This window comes from Protopterus annectens, chromosome 3.part1 (assembly GCF_019279795.1).
Source record: "Protopterus annectens isolate FY-2018-M chromosome 3.part1, PAN1.0, whole genome shotgun sequence".
Taxonomy (NCBI): Eukaryota; Metazoa; Chordata; order Ceratodontiformes; family Protopteridae; genus Protopterus; species Protopterus annectens.
In genome coordinates, this window is record NC_056732.1 from 1083912363 (window position 1) to 1083931720 (window position 19358).

General features: G+C 40.7%; 1 protein-coding gene across 1 annotated transcript in view; it reads left to right on the top strand.

Moving 5' to 3' along the window:
* Window positions 1–19358, top strand: part of STAU2 (staufen double-stranded RNA binding protein 2) — a 3898627-nt gene that overhangs the window by 1808852 nt on the left and 2070417 nt on the right. The window contains exon 8 of the mRNA XM_044067226.1: window positions 8156–8278. Within this exon, the coding sequence (XP_043923161.1) occupies window positions 8156–8278 (123 nt within the window). The remainder of the gene's footprint in view (window positions 1–8155; window positions 8279–19358) is intronic.

Consider the following 19358-nt stretch of genomic DNA (forward strand, 5'->3'; position numbering starts at 1 on the left):
ATATATAAGCCCGGGGAAATCCAGTGTAATAGTGGACAAGCTCAGCCGGGCTATTCTGATGCCTCACGAGTGATCCCTGAAGCAGGAAGTTGCAGACTTGATTTTTCGCAAATGGGGCCAGCCATGCTGTGGTCTCCCCCCCCCCCCAATAACAAATGCAGCAGCTACTTTGCCCTAGTCCCACCACCGGGACAGTCACCCAGGGACGCACTTGTTCACGATTGGCCCCCTGGACTGCTTTATGCCTTCCCACCCTTTCCCCTGGTCCCCAAGGTTCTTCAGAAAGCACAGTTGTTGGGTTGCAAGTTAATCCTCATTGCCTCTTACTGGCCTCGTCATATATGGTTCCCATTCCTTTGGATTCACCTGCAGGGGGAGCTTTGGATCCTGGACCCAGTGCCAGATCTGTTGATACATCAGTCGGAGCTCTCCATCCTTCTATTCAAACTCTCAAGCTGACAGCTTGGTTTCTCCTCTTCCGATCTTAGCCAGGCTTCCCGATATTTCTCCGGTGGTTCAACACATTTTGATTTCCTCTCATATGCCCACTACTAGGAAACTTTATGCTAGTAAATGGAAGAGGTTCTCTTGTTGGGCAGGCAAAAATCCTGTTTTCTTCCACAATCATGGCAACAAGGCAGAGTATAAGCTTCAATTGGACATTCATAGACAGTTACATTTCTATTTACACAGGACCAAGGACATTTGAAAATCTGACCAATTGTTCATATCCATGGTGGACAATAAAAAAGGTTGTGCAGTCTCAAAGGTGACTATCTAAGTGGCTTTCAGACAGTATAAAACATGTCTACGATTTGCCTAAACAAAAACTTCCAAGGAAAATGAAAGGACACTCAACAAGGGCCTTGGCTACCTCTATTGCTTTTCACGCCAGACTGCCTTTGGATTTGATCTGTGTGGCAGCTGCATGGGCTAATCCTCATACCTTTATTACTCATTACAAAGTAGATGTGGCCTCCTGGAACCGGGCATCCTTTGTTTCCACTGTCCTGAAGAGTTTTTTTCCAATGAGCCACCCAAGAATCAAGTGCTGTGGATGCTGTCCCAAATTGCAAGAACAAAGGTGAGATACGGACAACATAACATAAAGAAGTTATGTATTCACTGTAACGTTCCGTGTTTGTTGTCCTTCCTTCATGCGTCCCCCCCTCCTTTCCCCTTCCTTGGAGGATTGAGAGGAATTCCTTGTTTTTTATTGGTTATACTGGCTGAGTTTCCTTTTTACCATACCTTTTGGTTAGTCCTAGTCTCCCATTCTTACTCTTGCGGATGGTTTACACCTTTATACATAGGTGTACTCTGATATGTAAAATACAGTATACCTTTTTCTAATTGTATGGTCTAGTACTGGGATATCACAAATGACATCTCGGTAACTACCGCTAGGCATTATGGGATAGGGGCTAGCCTCGAGCCAGTATAAGCTCTCAAGCTATAGTATACGACCGAGTCAGAGCCGAGGGTCTGCTCCGAACCCAAACAGAAAGAAGGAAGGCGAGATCAAGGACAACAAACATGGAACATTATGGTGAGTACATACCTTCTTTTTTGCACACTGTGGCATGCCATGCAAACATGCCCAGATTATTAAAAAAAATTAATTTAACTTATTTCCTTTAACTGATTTCACTCATATGTGTATGTGGTATATGACGTTTCTGTCCAAATATCTACATTTTTACAACCCCTTTTGTCTGTCTACACTCCTGTACATGGAATTTTTCCATGTACACTACAGACATTGACATGGGGTCTGAAGAGATGCCTGTCTGCTGGCTGGATCACTCTACCTGACTCATTTGCATGACATTCACCTTCTTATGAGGTGATTTGCATGCCACAGAAGTTTCCATGTTGGCGTGTACGTGCTTTCCGCTCAGCAGCACTTACTGAATCTAAAAATGTTTGCGGCCATGTAAGCAGCATGGCATGATGCCTACCTGGAAAGAAAAAAACATCTAGGCTTTATTAAATTCCCCCTATGTCTTACTAATAACATTGCTGTTTATACAGTGTTAGTAGTCTTTATTGTTCAAAATATTTACATTTGCTTATCTTATGCTTTTTAAGTTTATTTTTCAGAAATTGTTCTGGAATGCAAGATGTGTGCTGGCTGCTGGAGGTGTGACATTCCAAACCACATAGGTGTTAATAAGGACTGCTGCGTCAGCCACCTGTAAACTTGAACTGACTGTTAACTTTATTATCCTTGGAAAATATATGCACAAATGACTAGATTGCTGCTTCACAAATTATGCCAGCTGTCATTTTAGTTAAGCAAAACAAAGCTTTTATTTCATTTTCTAATATGTTTAATGCTGAAAACATAAGTCTGCAGTCATCTTCTGGAAGCTATTAGCTTGTCTATTTGATTATGAGGTTGAGGATGGTAACTTATCTGTTGTGAAAGTGAAATGTTTGCTTTAGAGCATAAATCACTGGACGACACCACCCTGCTCTTATGAAAGATGGAATATGTCCTTATGAAAGATGTCATAAGGAGAGCTAGACAGCTGTTACAGTTGGACGTTCTAGTCTCACAAGACAAATATAACCTTTTTAAGAAGTATCAGTTGCAGGATGCCTTTATGAAAGAGCCTAACAATAGGTCTTGATGGCAGAGAAAGCTGCCAATGAAGGCAGGCTTGCAAGAAGGAACTCAAGTTTGGCTGGATGGATAAAAAAGACTTGAATTGATAAACTGCACAAGATAGTTAAACATAAAGAAGCCAGAGATATTGACAAGGGAGCATTTTTTTCTGGTGGCACCAAGTAGAAAATGTCTTTTATTTTAGACAGGTTGGATTTCCTGGTAGCCCCTTTTGCTTTCTTGGCTAAACCACAGTACCTGTGAAGTAAAAAAATATATTATGCAGTAATAAAATGTCATCAACCATGCTGTGAAATGAAGATTCAAAGTAAAGTATCAGCATCCTGCTACATGGCTGGGATCAGATCTTCCCCAAAAGGTATGCACAGAGATAATCGCAGTGTCTTAACAGAAGACAAACCAGTGGTCATCCTGGCTACAAGGGCCTACCAGAATCATCTTGAGTTTTTTCCTGTCTCTTCTTGCCTTTGATAAAAATATCTGAGCAAGTGGAATAAGAAAGAATATATAAAAGAAGTTATGTGTCCACGATCGACAAAAAATATGCTACCTTATTATCTGGAACTTCAGGAGTTGGCCATTGGATTATTTGTGACACAACATAGTAATAGCAGAAGAGCAGATGCCCCTTGATTCAGCTGCTTTAATAGTCAAGAAGAGTTTCCTGACTTAATTGATCTCACAGGACATTCTGACCCCATCAGCTGAAGACTGTGAGATAGTTACACATTTTAGAATTCTAAGGCCATCCTGCATAGCCAGTAATAATGGGTACCTTCTTTGTTTATGAGTCTTATTACTGTGGTGTTGTCCAGAAACACCAGAAGAATTCCTTGCTTTAGGTAGTTCTTGAAGGCTACATTAGGTCAAGAAAGACTGATAATATCCCTTTCATGATGATGCATAGTGAGATCTGCAGTGGGCACCAGACATCCTGGACCATACTTAAGACTGAAAGTGCATGACACTCTTGATATGCAGTACTTCTGTTAATAGGAATTGAGGCAGTGCAGGGTGTAGAGAACCTGCCTAGATTCATCTTGGCTGCCAGAAACCACCATCAGAGTATCTTGACCAAAAAGAGTGTGATTGAATGCAGAAGAATTTTTTTTAAATTTAACTCGTTACAGCCAAGTGATGCCTCCAGGTACTTCTGCAGTTACATCGTACTGATATCAAATAATGCTTATTCATATTTGCCTCAATAAGTCCAAAACTACGCTACATGCAAAATATTAAAAATATTTCATCTTAATGTTTACACAATGGCAAACTCAACTATATTGATAGGCGATACCTGTCTAGGTAAAACATAGGTAGAGAGATATTAATTGTTCATGTTTTTATGTATATCGTCATAAATTTTATGTTTTCTAAATATCTCAGCAACCAAGGAAGACAGACAGAACTGTTTAGCCTCATATGGAAGCTCTCATCTGGGTGAACAAATGCTGCTGTGACAGTATGTCTGTGACTTGAGTGGTTGCTGAGATATGGTAAGTTGTGTACAAAATATTGCAAACTTAATAGTTGCCAAGTCTACTGTGACTCATAGAATTCAGTGTAAGACCTAGAACCTAAAGAATACTACCACTATAAAATGTTTCTGCTGAAAAGTTTTGACATTTATGCTTCTTTCATAACCCCTATGGTTCTAGAGATATTTTTATTTAACATTTGTTAACTGGGAAAGTCGGAGTGGAACAGAGCCCATTTTCAGCGGAGTCCCAGGGGAAACACTCCAGAACATTTGTTTGAAATATGAGGACATCATTTGATTCTGTCAGTGGTCCATTGGAAGTTACAGCGCAAACTTCTTAGAATGAGTTAACTGGTGCCATTTTTATTTAATGCTAAATTTGCTCATGTACGACCTGGCATACTGACCCATAATTATGTTTGTGGACTTGCATTTGTAGTTTTGAAAAAGGCTCATATAGTCTACAGTGGTTGTTTCATTATCTCCTTGGAACTGAGAACAGGATCACCATCTCTTGTTCCTAGTCTGGTGGCAGAAGCAACCTTTCATTCACTGGATTCACCAAAACTGCCAATACTTTCTTTTTGGAAGAATAAAAATATGAAATTTTATCTGTTGATTATCAAAACCAGATATCTAAGAAAGAAGTGACAAGTTGCTGGTGACTTAGAAACTTATACTGTGGCTAAGTATGAATGCGACACTTGTCCAAATAACAGTAAATGTGAATACTCATTAACATGACTAAAATTACAGCTGGTAATAGACACAAGCTTAAGATTCTGATAGCAGGTGACACACTGAAGGGGGAAAACCATAAAGTGGAAGTACTGTTCCCCCACTTGAATCCTGAGGAGCTTTTTTAAGGTTTGAAAATTGGATTATACCTACTAAAGTTTTTCAGATCTAGTGTGACCAGTGATATAATTTCTCCACTCAAAAATAATGTGACTTCTATGAGGTTTGAAAACTTAAATACTCCTGTAAAGATCTTTCAGCCCCAGTGTAACCAGCCTTATTACCTAATACAGGAGGGAGTCCAACAACTAAAGCATTAGAATCTCAAACTTTCAAACTGTGATGTGTTTTTGAAGCTAGGGAGATAAAATATTGTTCTCTACCCTTTATCTTTCTTCAGAACATGAAATAATGTAGTTATGTCCTGTTCCTTTGAAAGGAGAGGAAACCTTCTGTGTGAACCTGTTTGTGACATCTCTTTCATAAGGGCCCTGGAAGGAGGGAGCATGATATTTTCATAAGAGGTTGAGGAAGAGGCTTAGGTGAAAATTTTATCTTTGGGTATGACCCACAGCCCTCTGCTTCCAGCTTTGATGGCATGTGTGCAACTTGTTGAGTCACTTGCACCTGGTTTCCATTGAAATTAATTTGTTTTCATTCTAAAATGGTTTCACATTTGCATCAGTCAGTCTTTACATTTTTAGAAAAAGGCTGTCATGGGGAGAAAACTTTTCATAACTCAGGTGTGCGCTGTTATCTAAGCTTTTACTCAAAAAGACTGCAGGAATTGCTTTTGGCTGTAGGAATTGGAAAATTAACATCTTCTAAACAGTATTTTCAAAATGGATTGCCATCTGCAGTACCTTTGTCATTGTGCTGCCAGTCAGCTGCTGACCAGTATGATCAGCGATCACTCAGCCTGGACGGGTTGCTTCTTACATGTTTCAAGAATGCTTCTATCTGTGCCACAGTCACTTTGTTTTCTGTCCAGAGTTTTACTGAGTACTTCAAATTGCATCACTTCCCTGGGAGTGAAGCTTCTTTTACCACTTCCATCCTGTAGGATTATACAATCTTAGCCTTGCCTGTTTAGCTTGTCTGGTTTCTGCCTTCCACCTACTATGGGGGATTTTTGGTTTAATGTTCTAGATCCTTCTCAGCTTTTTATTTATTGTAGAGGGCCTCTCGAGTGTGATAATTCAGCTGCATAAGTTTTGATCATTTCAATTTATCTTTGAGGGAGCCTTTTGCACTTAATGAGTAATAACCACTTCATCATTTCTCTGATTGCCTGGAGAGCTGCTTCAGTACCTAAGCCAATAATCAAGCCTAGATTTTCTGGATCATAGTCAAGACTTTATTTTTGTATGCCAACAGTGAGGAATAATACTCAGTTTTTAAATTATATATTTTAGACTGTTAATGGTAATCTCATATCCTTCGTTAGATCTTTTCATGGCAACGTGAGGGCTTTCAGTTTCTAGTTTGGAACTTCAAATGTACAAGAAATTTGTGCAGCTGACAAGGCCTCTACTTCCTCAGTGCATTGCTTTGAGGAGTCAGGATGGACACTCTTGTGTATCATTTAATTTTAATTAAATGGCAGATGATACCAGTCTCTTACTTTTTACATATTTGTTTCTCTGTGTTCAAATACCTACAACATTTAATGTCTGAGGTGGTGGGAAACAAACTAAATCAAACATGTCCTACAAGACAGATAAGTGAAGTATTTTTCTGCTGCTAAAAAGTGAACTGCATTTTATTACTTGTAGAGGGGAAAACGCAATCGATTTTTCATTTGTAGTCTTGTTTATTGATATTATTTTGTAAACTGATTGAATTCTGTACTGTTTGTTTCCACAAGGAAGCCTGTTTTCACACAAGTGCTGTTTTTTTCATCTGTGTAGACGTTTAGTTCTCTTTTGATTATGCATGAGAGAGATTAAGCTATGAATGTACCTCATCAAGTTACATTGAAGTATTCCCATTAATTTTAGCATATTACAAGAAGGTTTGTCAGATGCTTCTTAATCGTTTTTAATTTTGATTACTGAGAGGTGCACTCTGCTTGACTTACAAAGCCATGTCTGACCCAGCTCTGTTAGAAATGCTACATCTAAAGAAATCCCAATCCCTCCGCATCACACGCTCCAGAGACCTCAACCTCATTACCGCAATCAACAAAGCATGCTGGAGGGACAGGTTCATAACCCAGAGACTACCCATGCTATGGAACAGACTTCCCATGCATGTCAAGCAGAGCATGTCACTGACCCTCTTCAAGAGAAATCTTGATGAGTGGATGGGAAACAGAAAATTCACCCCGGGGATAACACCAGTGGCTCTACTCGACAGAGGCAGTGGGAACTAAGTTCAGATGGCACAATGCCAAGGTAATCCTTTGGACTAGGCTTGTAAAGGCTTCAGGGCCATTAGTCTAGTACACACTTATAAACCTATAAGAACATGTTCTATACACAGGAAAGTGCAGATTAATCAGAGCTGACTGATGAAATGGATACAATTGTCTCACATCTAGAGCAGATAGTTGTAGACCACACACATAAAATAAGTGAAAGGTAGTGAGATCAGTGCCATCATTAGTAACATTCTTAGTAAAGATATTCAGTTTATAATACTGTGATTACATCAAGTGGCTTGAATGAATGTAATGTGGCACAGGTGTGCCCTACATAAGTAAATGGCAGTTACTAGTCTGGGTACATAGCTCAGAGGGATAGAGCTCTTACTGCAGCCTAGGCAACTGGGATTCATATAGTGGCCCCTGCACTGGAGGAGCCAGGCAAGGAGGGAGTGGAGTGAAAGTGTTATGACTCACTTTCCTGTCCCAGTGGGAGGGGAAGATTTCAAGTGCTCAGGAAATACATAAGGATGTGTGATTTCTCCTTTGGAGATGGGGAAACCATGTCCTGTGCATGATGGGGGAGATTGGAACTGCTTGCTGCCAGTGTCCTTTGTGGAAGTGAGGGATGACCAACATAGCCAACCAGCTGCATGCCCCTCTTGTACTTTGCTAGCTGAGAGACCATGAGGAAACCTTAGTGCTTAAGTGAAAAATTCTTGAACCACCCCTCATGTCTGTCTGAATGATGGCTTCCTGGGGTCAACCCCTGTGCTGATAATGAGGAATGAATGGATCAATTGGTTAGGGAGGCTAATGACTGAGAGATGATAGTAATAGTGCCAAAAAAAGTAAAAGAACTGGCAGTGTATCATAAGATTGCTTTATTTTCCTTCAATTGATGATTACAAATAATGATTTTCATATATATGTGATTTAGAATGAAGAAGTTAAAGAGGAAGAAGAACCCAAAGAAACACAAGATGATAAAGATGCAAATAAGTCTGAAATCAGTTTGGTGTTTGAGATTGCTCTTAAGCGCAACATGCCAGTCAATTTTGAGGTTAGTACTTCTTTGTTGTTAGAGAGCAAGATCTACATTTTACATAGGTAATACTAATTACATTTATAATTTTGTAGCCTTGCTGTCATTGGCTGTTTATTATTTACTGTGAAAAATCTTTATGTTAAAAATGAGATTGTGCATGAAAAATCACAACTGTATAGAAGATAATATATCGCATAATTTGATAAACCAGTTTTGTAATTTTGAAGGCAAAAGGAAAGCTTGTGAGGTTGTAATGAGAAGGTGAACTCCTAGAGGTGATAACATTTCAATTGTCTTTGCTGGGTTAGAGTTTATATTTTATAGTGCATGAATTTTGGGTATTGCTGTAACACTGTATTCATTTTTCTGTTCTGTAAAAATCTAATTCATAAACAAAAATTCTTTATTTTATGGAAACTGTTTCTGTTTTATATCTGTGCTTCATAAACAGTTTTTATCACTTTTTGTTTGAAATGTAAGTTTTGGGCACATAAAACAATTTAAAGGTAATTTCAGCGCGGAAATGCTGTCTTTTTGAAGAACTGTTGAACTTCAGTCATCATGGCTTTATGTGCACTGTTAGGAAAAGATTGTATAATGTGGCATGTGACTTGTGCAAAATAACATAACATTGCCATTAATTTGATTTTTTGATATAAATAAAACATCTTCCATACATTCCAAGAATATTCTTAAATGGTGAATTTTCTACTATTATAATAAACTTTGAGTCTGATTAGACTGTTACAACATTGCTTACACTGTTTGTATATAAAAGTGTATATAGTACACGAAACATGCTAATTAGTTAACAAAACTGACAGAAAGATAATCCATGTAGATAGTGCTGCAGCATTAGACCCGATCATAGTAGCTTTTAAAAGTCTTGCACTGCAGTACACATAGCAGCCACTACTGACACCATCAGATGCACTTTTTCCAAATTTGAAAGCTGTAGTAACATGTTATGTTGCCACACAGGGAAAAAAAGTGTGACTGGGTGAAGGGTCTACTGGCTTTTAAAGCTAGTGGCTGTCTGAATAGTAGTACAAAGTGTGTTTGTAGCTTTCAAGACTGCTAGAACTTCATGCGCCTACACATTTTTACTGTAACATTGGGGGCAGCTAAATTAGGTTTCTATGATCGTAACTACTTTTTTGTATTCATGACATGAATGTCAAGATTTCACCTGTTGAATTTCACTTTTCTCCAAACTCAAGGTAAAATGTTCTTCATCTCACATTGCTGCAGTCCTTACACTTGGGTAGTCCGCTGTCCTCGGTCGGCCCGAATATCAAAGTATTAGGCTGACGTCGGTCAAGGCGCTTAAGACTGACATCAGGACGTCAGGGTACAAATGCGCATGACCGACGTCATATCCTCAGTCTTTTTTGCTGCATGGTCCGATGCAGAAGCAGCGTTGCAAGTGCCGTTCGGCGTTCTGAAATTTTTCGAATTCGGAGTTTCAGACCGAGTCAAAGTTGGCTAAGTACCCGTTGGGAATATTTTAGTTTTTCTTGCCTCAGTGGTTTACCGGATGTCAGAAAAAGTGAATAACTGTATTTCTTGTGGGAAACAGATACCGCATAGAGATTATCATACTTTGTGTATTCCTTGTTTGGGGCCTGAGCACGACGTTGTTGGGTGTCGCTTTTGTGCTAGGTTCAATAAGCGCACTATTAAGCGAAGGTTAGATTGTGCCAGGTTGGTCTTTGGGAAGCGGTGCAATTATAAGATGCCGTCGGACGCTCCGACGCCCGCTTCTTCGAAGAAGCGCAAAGACAAGGCAGCTAAACCCAGGCAAGAAGAGTCGTCCGTACCGGACGCCGGTTCTTTAGAGGCGTCAGTGGAACCGATGGTTCCGACGGAGGCTTCTCTGGAGTCCCAGGGGGAAACTTTGTTATTGCAGGATGTTGCCTCTCAGGAGGCAGGTCAGGCTGAAGGGGCTTCTCAGGTTACTGTACTCCCCTCCCTTCCTAGGGTGGTTAGGCCCTCTCCTTCTGTTTCTAAGGCTTCTCCCAGAGGCAGGCCAGGTTTAGCTTCTGTTGGTGTCACTCCTAGTTCTTCAGGATCTGTGCCCAAGAAGCACATGCTTAAAATGGCAGAAGATTTAATTACTTTGATTAGAGGTTCTTTGCCCCCTCCAGATAAGAGGCCTAGGGTGGAACCAGAGTTGGGGAGTTTTGAACAGCCTTCAGATGTTTCAGAGTCTTCGGCTGAAGACTTGCAGGAGTATTCTCCTTATTCTGATTCTGATGCAGATGATTCGACCCCTTCTGCTTCTCCTCCAGAGGATTTTTCTTTTTCAGAGACTCTTCATTCCATGAGGGAACATTTTAAGTGGGAAGGTCAGGACTTCTCTGATTCCAGGAAAAGGCTTAGGGAGTTTTTGCTTTTACCCCAGCATAGGCCTTTGGCTATACCTCCTGTTCTGGATGTTGTGGAAGATGTGTTTGCAGAGGCTTCACTTAATCCTGATTCTTTGCCTCCTGCTCCTGTTAAACCGGATAGGTATTATAGGGTGCCTGAGGCTCATAAATATCTTTATAAGAGTCCTAGGGCGGACCCAGAAACTGTTAGTCAGGGACCTAAGGGGGTCAAGGCCTCTGTTGTAAAAAAATCCGGTTCCTCCAGATAAAGAGGCCAGAGCTTTGGATAGATGGGGAAAGAAAGTCTATACTTCTTCCACCTTAGCTATGAGGGCTTTGAATTGCCAGTTTCACATGTTGAAATATCAGAACTATCTTCTTTCTCAACTGAAGTCTAAGGTAGATGCTCTGGCGGAAGGCATTGAGTGTAAGGAATTACAAGATTTAGTACATGTCTCTGAACAGGTGGGTAAGCATTCTTTACAATGTGGTTTTGATGCTGTACAGGCCTCGTCTAGGGTGGCTGCCACTGGGTCAGTTCTTCGCAGGCACGCCTGGTTGAGGGATCAGAATTTATCTGAACATATTAAGACAAGGATTTTGGATGCTCCTTTACAGTCTGATGTGTTGTTTGGTTCACCTGTTGAGTCAGTCTTGAAGAAAATGGAAGACAAGGCTAAGTCTATGCAGACTGTTAAAGATTTTTTGCAAGTCCAGCCTCCGAAGTTTAGTAGGAATTGGCCTGCTAAGGGGTGGACATACCCTTCTTATGATTCACAGTCTAGGGGTAGATCTAGACGTGGCAGGGACAGAGCTCAGAGCTCCTTCAGACCTAGAACAGGGAGTTCTCCTGCTCAATCTTCAGGTGAGGGCAGGGGCCAGTCCTTTCGTAAACAGGCCCAATGACCTACCTTTTCAGCTGCCAGATCCTTCTTGCCTGGCAGCACCTTTGGGAGGAAGGTTGGCACTCTTCAGGGAAAATTGGAGTTTGATTACCCAAGACAGATGGGTATTGGATATCATACACCACGGTTACAGGTTTTATTTCCATTCCTTGCCTCCTTTCAAAGGCATGCCGGACGTTCCTCCTCAGCAAAGACTAGAGGCTCACAAGCAAATTTCTCTGCTGCTCCAAATAGGGGCCATACAACCGGTCCCTCTGCCAGAAGTGGGCCTAGGATTTTATTCTCGCCTGTTCCTAGTACCAAAGAAGGGGAACACGTGGAGACCAATTTTGGATTTATCTATCCTCAACACTTATCTGGACATTCCCAAGTTCAATTTACCTCTGCTGGGCAAAGATCACTGGATGGTGACTCTGGATCTCAAGGAGGCTTACCTTCATGTTCCTATCAGGCTAAGTTGCAGGAAGTATCTGCGTTTTCGAGCTGGGACTTCTCATTATCAGTTCTCTGCATTGCCCTTTGGCTTATCTACTGCGCCCAGAGTGTTCACGAAGGTTCTGGCTCCAGTGATAGCTTTCTTCAGGCTAAGAGGAATACAGATCTATCCTTATTTGGACGATTGCCTGATTCTGGCCCAAGGAAAGGACAAACTTCTTCATCATTTGCAATATGTGATAGCAGTGCTAAGATGCCTGGGGTATTCTGTGAACGAAATAAAGTCCAGTCTAGTACCCTCTCAGGACATGTGCTTTCTGGGTGTGAGACTGAATACAGCATCCCAGATGGCCTTTTTGACCCCGGACAAACAAAAGAATCTTTCTCTTTACTTCCATCAATTGTCTCATCAGTCCAGGCTGACTGCAAGGACAGTCCTTCAAGCCTTGGGGTTCATGGCATCTTGTATTCTGGTGCTTCCCAATGCCAAACTGCATATGAGGAAGCTACAATGGTATCTCAAAATGTATGGACACAGCACTGCCAAGATATGGACACTGTCATTCAAATAATACCTTGCATTCAAAAGGAATTTTTGTGGTGGGCTCAGGAATGTCACCTAAACAAGGGACTCTCTGTGACCCTGCCAGAGGCGAGTCAGATTCTAACGACAGATGCCTCAGACAAAGCTTGGGGAGCTCATCTAAATGGAAAGTGGGTACAAGACACGTGGCCTGCCAGACTTCAACATCTACATATCAATTTGAAGGAGATGTTAGCAGTCCAATTTGCATTAATAGCTTTCAAGGATTTACTTCTTCCAGGGCAGGTGTTGATTCTAACAGACAACACAACTGTCATGTGGTACATCAACAAGCAAGGGGGAACACATTCTTATCCTCTATGCAGACAAGCAATGATTTTGTGGGAGACTGCTCCCAGTTTACAGCTAAATCTTCAGGCAAGGTTTCTGCCGGGAGCACAGAACTCCTTAGCAGATGTGTTGAGCAGGCAAATTATGGATCCCCACGAGTGGAAATTGGATCCTCATGTATTTCAGAAATTGACAGTGTTATGGGGAACTCCAGACATAGATCTGTTCGCTTCTCCACTAAACTACCAGCTGCCAAAGTTTTGCACAAAAAGGTTTCATCCCACAGCTTGGAAAGTGGATGCTCTTTCATTCAATTGGAACAATCTTCATGTGTATGCCTTTCCACCTCTGCCTCTCCTCCCAAAGGTACTCCTGAAGGTCAGACAGGACAAGCCAAAGATGATTTTAATAGCTCCAGATTGGCCTCGACAGCACTAGTACCCATTACTGAGAAGTCTGGTACGGGAGCCTCCATGGCCATTGCCTTCGATTCCACACCTGCTGTCTCAGGAGAACAGTCATTTACTCAATGTCAAACTTCACTCTCTTCACCTGACAGCCTGGCATATTCTGTTTTAAACCCTGGAGGGTCTCAGCTTCCACAGCAAGTTTTGAATGTTATTTTGGAGGCCAGAAGGCCTAGTACAAGGAAAGTGTACGCAGATAAATGGAAGAGATTTTTATTTTGGAGTACAGCAAAGGAATTTGATGTTTCTAAGCCTAATTTAAGTGTGGCTCTTCAATATCTTACTGAGTTACTGGACAAAGGTTTGTCCTTCTCTTCTATTAAGGTTCATGCTGCAGCAATTTGCTCACTATGACTGTGACCCACCATTGTTTTCTCATCCTTTGTTTAAGCAATTCCTTAGAGGGGCAAAGAATATAAGACCCCACAGAGAGCTCCTACTCCTGCTTGGGATCTCAATTTTGTGTTGGAGAAACTCACTCTACAACCTTTTGAGCCTGCAGCTACTGCTGAGTTGAAATATTTATCATGGAAGACTGCTTTTTGTTGGCCATTACCTCTGCAGAAGGGTTTCTGAGTTACAGGCCCTTATGGCAGTTGAGCCTTTCTTAATTTTCCATAAGGATAGGGTATCTTTGCACTAATCCTTCCTTTATGCCTAAAGTGGTTTCTAGTGTGGCTTTAAACCAAACTATTCATTTGCCTACTTTTTATGCAAACCCCCAAAATAAAGGGGAAAAGATTTTGCACACTTTGGATATACACAGGCAGTTGCGTTATTATTTGAGCAGAACTAAAGGGTTCAGGCAGTCTCAGCAGTTATTTGTTTCTTTTGCTTTGGGTTCTCAGGGCAAGCCTGTGTCAAAACAAACTATTTCTAAGTGGATTGGGTTTTGTATTGCTTTCTGTTATTCCCATCATGGCAAGGAGATTCCAGCTGGGATTAGGCCTCATTCCACTAGGGCTACTGCCACTTCTACAGCTTTTAAGGGGTGGCAACTAAAGATATTTTGGAGGCAGCTACTTGGAGTTCAGTGCATACTTTCTCTAAGCATTATCACCTTCCACTTTACTCTAAATCGAGGGCTGGTTTTGCCACTGCAATTTTACAGGGCATTTTGGCAGCTCCTACTGTTTTATAGTTTTGCCATCCTCCCTTATCTCTGCTTTGGGATTCTACCCAAGTGTAAGGACTGCAGCAATGTGAGATGAAGAACATAGTACAGTTTTGTACCTACCATAAATGTAGATGTTCGAAGATCCATATTGCTGCAGTCCAATTTACCCTCCCTCCTTCCCCTCTGTAGTTAGAGGCGGTTGTGTGGTTTGGGTTGTACATATTGTGAATATTGTATATATTGTACATATGGTTAGTACAAGGGTGGTTGGTTGTTTTTTGCTGTCTTTTGGTTTTTGACCTGTCTGTTTAGGGTCTTCTGACATCTGGGGCAAGAAAAGACTGAGGATATGACGTCGGTCATGCGCATTTGTACCCTGACGTCCTGATGTCAGTCTTAAGCGCCTTGACCGACGTCAGCCTAATACTTTGATATTCGGGCCGACCGAGGACAGCGGACTACCCAAGTGTAAGGACTGCAGCAATGTGGATCTTCGAACATCTACATTTATGGTAGGTACAAAACTGTACTTTTCTTGATGTCCATATGTCAAACATCTGTTTTGGTTATGGTAGGAGACCTGAGCCTACTCTTATAGTCAGAGTTTTGGGGTGGGGTGTGAGAGTACAACTGTCATGGGTGAAAGCATTTTAGAGGTAAGCACCAACTGGCTCTTGATCTGCCCCAGCACCAGCTCTGATTGTAGCAGTAAAAACATGCAGCTACTACTATTGATTGCAAACTCGACTGCTTAAATGGTAAGCACATTTTGTTTGTTTTATAAACAGTAACAGGGAGCTTTTTGCTGCAGTTTAGCAGATGTCCTCAAAGTTTTGGAACCAATACTGTAGCAAGGATCAATGCTGAATTGTAGAAATTTGTGCAATTAATATCAGTTATTGTCTGTTTATTTATTCTTCCAGCTGCTGTAAGTATAAAAATATGTGGAACTTTTTTTTTTTATTTGATGTTTTCTTTTTCCTTTTGTCCGCAAATCTGGCATGAATGTGATCCAGATAGATTACCCACAAAATGTGACAGCCTGGTTATAGCTGTGCCTATAACATATATTGCATTCACATTATGAATTTGTTTTACTTCTTGTTACTGCATTATATAACAGTACATTTTTTAATCAAGTCAGAGCCCAGAAAGTCTTAAAGGAAAGCTCCATCTTAGAACTAAAAGCCTCTATTTTTTTCACCCTGTCTTTGTTTTCTGAGCTATTTTCATACCTCAAAATCACTCTGACTTCATCTTATAGAATTTTAATTTTTTTCTGCAAAATGGTTGTCAGTGGGGCTTGACCTATCAACGTGATCTTGTTTTTCTTCAAGCCTTTCTCTTTCCCAGAATACATTTCAAGTCTTTTTTTATATGAGTCATGCTAGACACAAGGAAGTAGTGGTGAATTCCCATGCCTTTGACATGTAATGGGATTAGTGTCAGTCACTGTCATCTTATACACCTTCTGGAACAGGAATGCTTGTTTTATTTCTTGAATGGTCCTCATTTGTATGTCTGTCCATCCATCCTCAGCCCCTTTTCCCATTTTGCACATGGGATTAGGGTGTCACTTCAGCAGTGACAATTATCTTGAGCCAAGGTTCACTCCACCTGGTGGTAATCCTGCTGTGGTAGTTCATTTGTACCACTCACTTGCACACACACTCTCACCTATGGCCACTTTAGCGTGTCTAATTCACCTACTGCATGTCTTTGGAATGTGGGAGGAAACCAGAGCACCCAAAGGAAACCCACGTGACCACAGGGAAGACATGCCGACTCCACACAGAAGGCACCCCAGCCGAGAATCAAACCGGAGAACCCCTTGCTGTGAGGCAACAATACTAACTGCTTCACCACCTAGGCCACCCTTGTCTCTGGGCTTATTTTACAGTATTCTTAAGAGTTGTACAGCTAAAACCAAAAAAAGTAGATAAATTGCTGGCCTTTGTTCAAAGTATCTTTTTATAGTTGAAGATGAATTCACTGTCCCCACCCTCATCACTTTTTCCTCAGGTGTCAAAAAATCAGCTGCTGTCGGAAAAGAAAGGATTTGAAATTAATTCTGTTCCCCAGTGCCAGCCATTGAAAGATTTTTATTTTCATTCATTCTTAAAGTGCTTCAGATTTCCCTTTCCTAATGTTTTAAAGAAGGGCACATAGCACACATAAGCTAAAGTAAATTCAGTTGTATGTTGTGGTTGCCATCAAGTGTTACGTTTCCTTTGACTAAAAAAAGGTTATGCACTCCAATTGTGTAAGGACTGACTTATTCAGTGGAAGATGTCTATTCCCAAGGATCTGTGCATCAGGATGCATCCTCCTCTGGAAGGATGTCACAAGAAAGCATAAAAGACCTTCTTATAAGCAGTATCAGTTCACCTAGTTATTAGGTTTGCCACCTGTCTCACTTCCTGCCTGACAAGTCCTGATTTGGGCAGTTTTGTCCTATTGTAGTGGGAGGGTATGAAAATGGTAACTGTGTCGATACTTTACAAGAATTACAAAAAACTGTATTTTCTGACTTTTCTGTAAATGTCACAGACATCTTTGTTAGTACATTTTAAGTCATCTTAAAATGCATACTAGTATAAACAACAAGCATTTAACATTTAAAGCTTAGTATTTCAATACTGAGATGTTGCTTGTGTAAATTTGTCAAAAGAGCTGACAACTGTCTTTGAACCATTGACTGATCTGCTGTGTATTGCTATGAAAGGCATGATTACATTGGAAGCAGCTGTGCATCAGTGTATGTTCTTTTCCTCTCTGCAACAAAGACAGTGAAAAACAGTTTCACACCTTGTTCTTTTACAGTCGTTAATGAGCTCCTGACATCAACAGGACTAGTTATCTTTATAAGATTGTCAGCAGTACTTGACAGAGTAAACTCCAGATTTCTCTGTGTCTGTGGCATGTCATGCAGGTGTAGACAAAATCCTCTGCAAAAAAAAAAGTGGTTGATCTTTCCCTTCCCGACAAAGAAATGAACGTTTTATAAAGTACAACAGGTTTCTGGTACCTACACAATATTGGAACCATATTCTAGGTAGAAAAGCAACTTAAGAGTTGAATTAAACTGTAGGGTAAGGTGGAGTTTTCCTTTGAATAATTACAAGTTAAGACAGTTGATAGCTGTCGTTTAAAAGTGCATACTATACCCTTCTTACAGTGTGATTTGATTTTCATAATGCTGTTTTGAAGTCCGAACATTCAGGGAATCATTGACTGCCATTGTAGAAAGGCGGCATCCTTAAAGTTTGGAAAATATCTTTGGGGCATTCGATTGGAAAACCTGATTTATGTTTGTCATTCTGCAGACAGCACGGCTGTACACAGCATAGTTCTTCAGTCACATCTGATGAATATTTATGACTGTGTCACCTCTGAGGAGGTAGATTAGGTATGCTTATGAATGTGGTTCAAGTTGGACTTTTTCAAAACCTTTGATTCCATGTTTCTTTGCAGTCTGAAAAAAATTAATGGTACTTGTGACACCCAGAATATGAGGAGGATAGGAAATTTGCTGATTGATCACAGCAGAGAAGAGGATGGCAGATGTCTCATGAAAAGCTGGTAAGCAGTAGAGTGCCATAGGATTCAGTGTTGGAATTTGTCTTGTTTGGCATTTTGGTGCAGTGATTTAAAATTATGTGCTGCTAGAATGATACCCTACAGCATCTTGCATTTAGTATTGTAGTTATACATTGAAGAACCATTCCCTAGCAAGACCCAAAGTTCCCTCATGGGTGGTAGGTAATGATGGGACACAGCACAGAATAGTGTAAGAATATGCATTTTTAAGGTATGGTGGGGGGTTCCAGAGAGGATGCAGATGTCTGGAAGAGATGTCCATGTAAAAGACAGAGGAGGTAAAATATTTGTTTCATTGTGAAAAGCTATTTTTTCAGGCCATGAAGACACTGGAGTGTTTAGCTAGTATTTCTAAAGCCGCATATGCAGTACTCTATCAGTTTCTGTCAGAGACACAAAGGGAGGGAATTTAGATTTCTAGAAAAGAGGTATAACAGTATTAATAAAACATTAAAGGCACTAACAAATGCTGTGATATGACAGTAATCTTCAACTACTCCCCCCATTTTTCTGTCATTGGTTCAGGCCCTATTGACTTCAGAGCTGCCACTGTCAGTTCCTTCACCAACTTTGGCACATTGGATTCCATTCATATCACTTCTGTGTAGGAAGGAGTTCTGTTTCTCATAAAATGGTACCTTATTCAACAGTCTGGGCTTGAAGCTTTATGTGGTCAGTGTGGGGTTGAGAAGTGGCAGACTAGTAATCAAGAACTGTTGTACTATAGGTTGTATTTTCTTTTCTGCCCCTGACCTCTGACCATGCACATGATATTGCTTTGTATGAGGTCTAGGGGGCAAGCGTACATCACACTCTCTCACGTCTTGGAGGGTAAGAGTGTGGGTAGGTAGGTTGACTATCCTACTCCATTCCAATTGGTCTGAGTCAGCTGAATCCTTGTCATAACAGAGCGTGTGTAGATGCACTACTCCTGCTAGCAGACTAGTGAGAAATAAACAATTTGATATGTGTACAAAGGAGGAAAGAGATATGGTTTAAACATAGCAGATTGTTTGTGGGCAAACAAGAGAAATGTAGCATTGAAGAGACAATATGTAAGGAAAGAAGGGGACATGCATAGTACCTGAAAGCAGAAATGATCAACAAATTAAAAAAAATAAATTATTTCTTGTAAAAAAATTGTGACATTCTGGAACATATTTCCAGAAGCAGTAGTGCAGTGCAGGTCAGCAGAAGAGTTCAAGGATGTGTTGTACTGACAGAGTAAAAGACAAGTGCACTGTATGTGTAACTGACCTCAGCTCTTGAACAAAGTTCTTCTTTAGTATCTTTGCATTATCAAATGGCAGCCCAAATGGAAACATGCC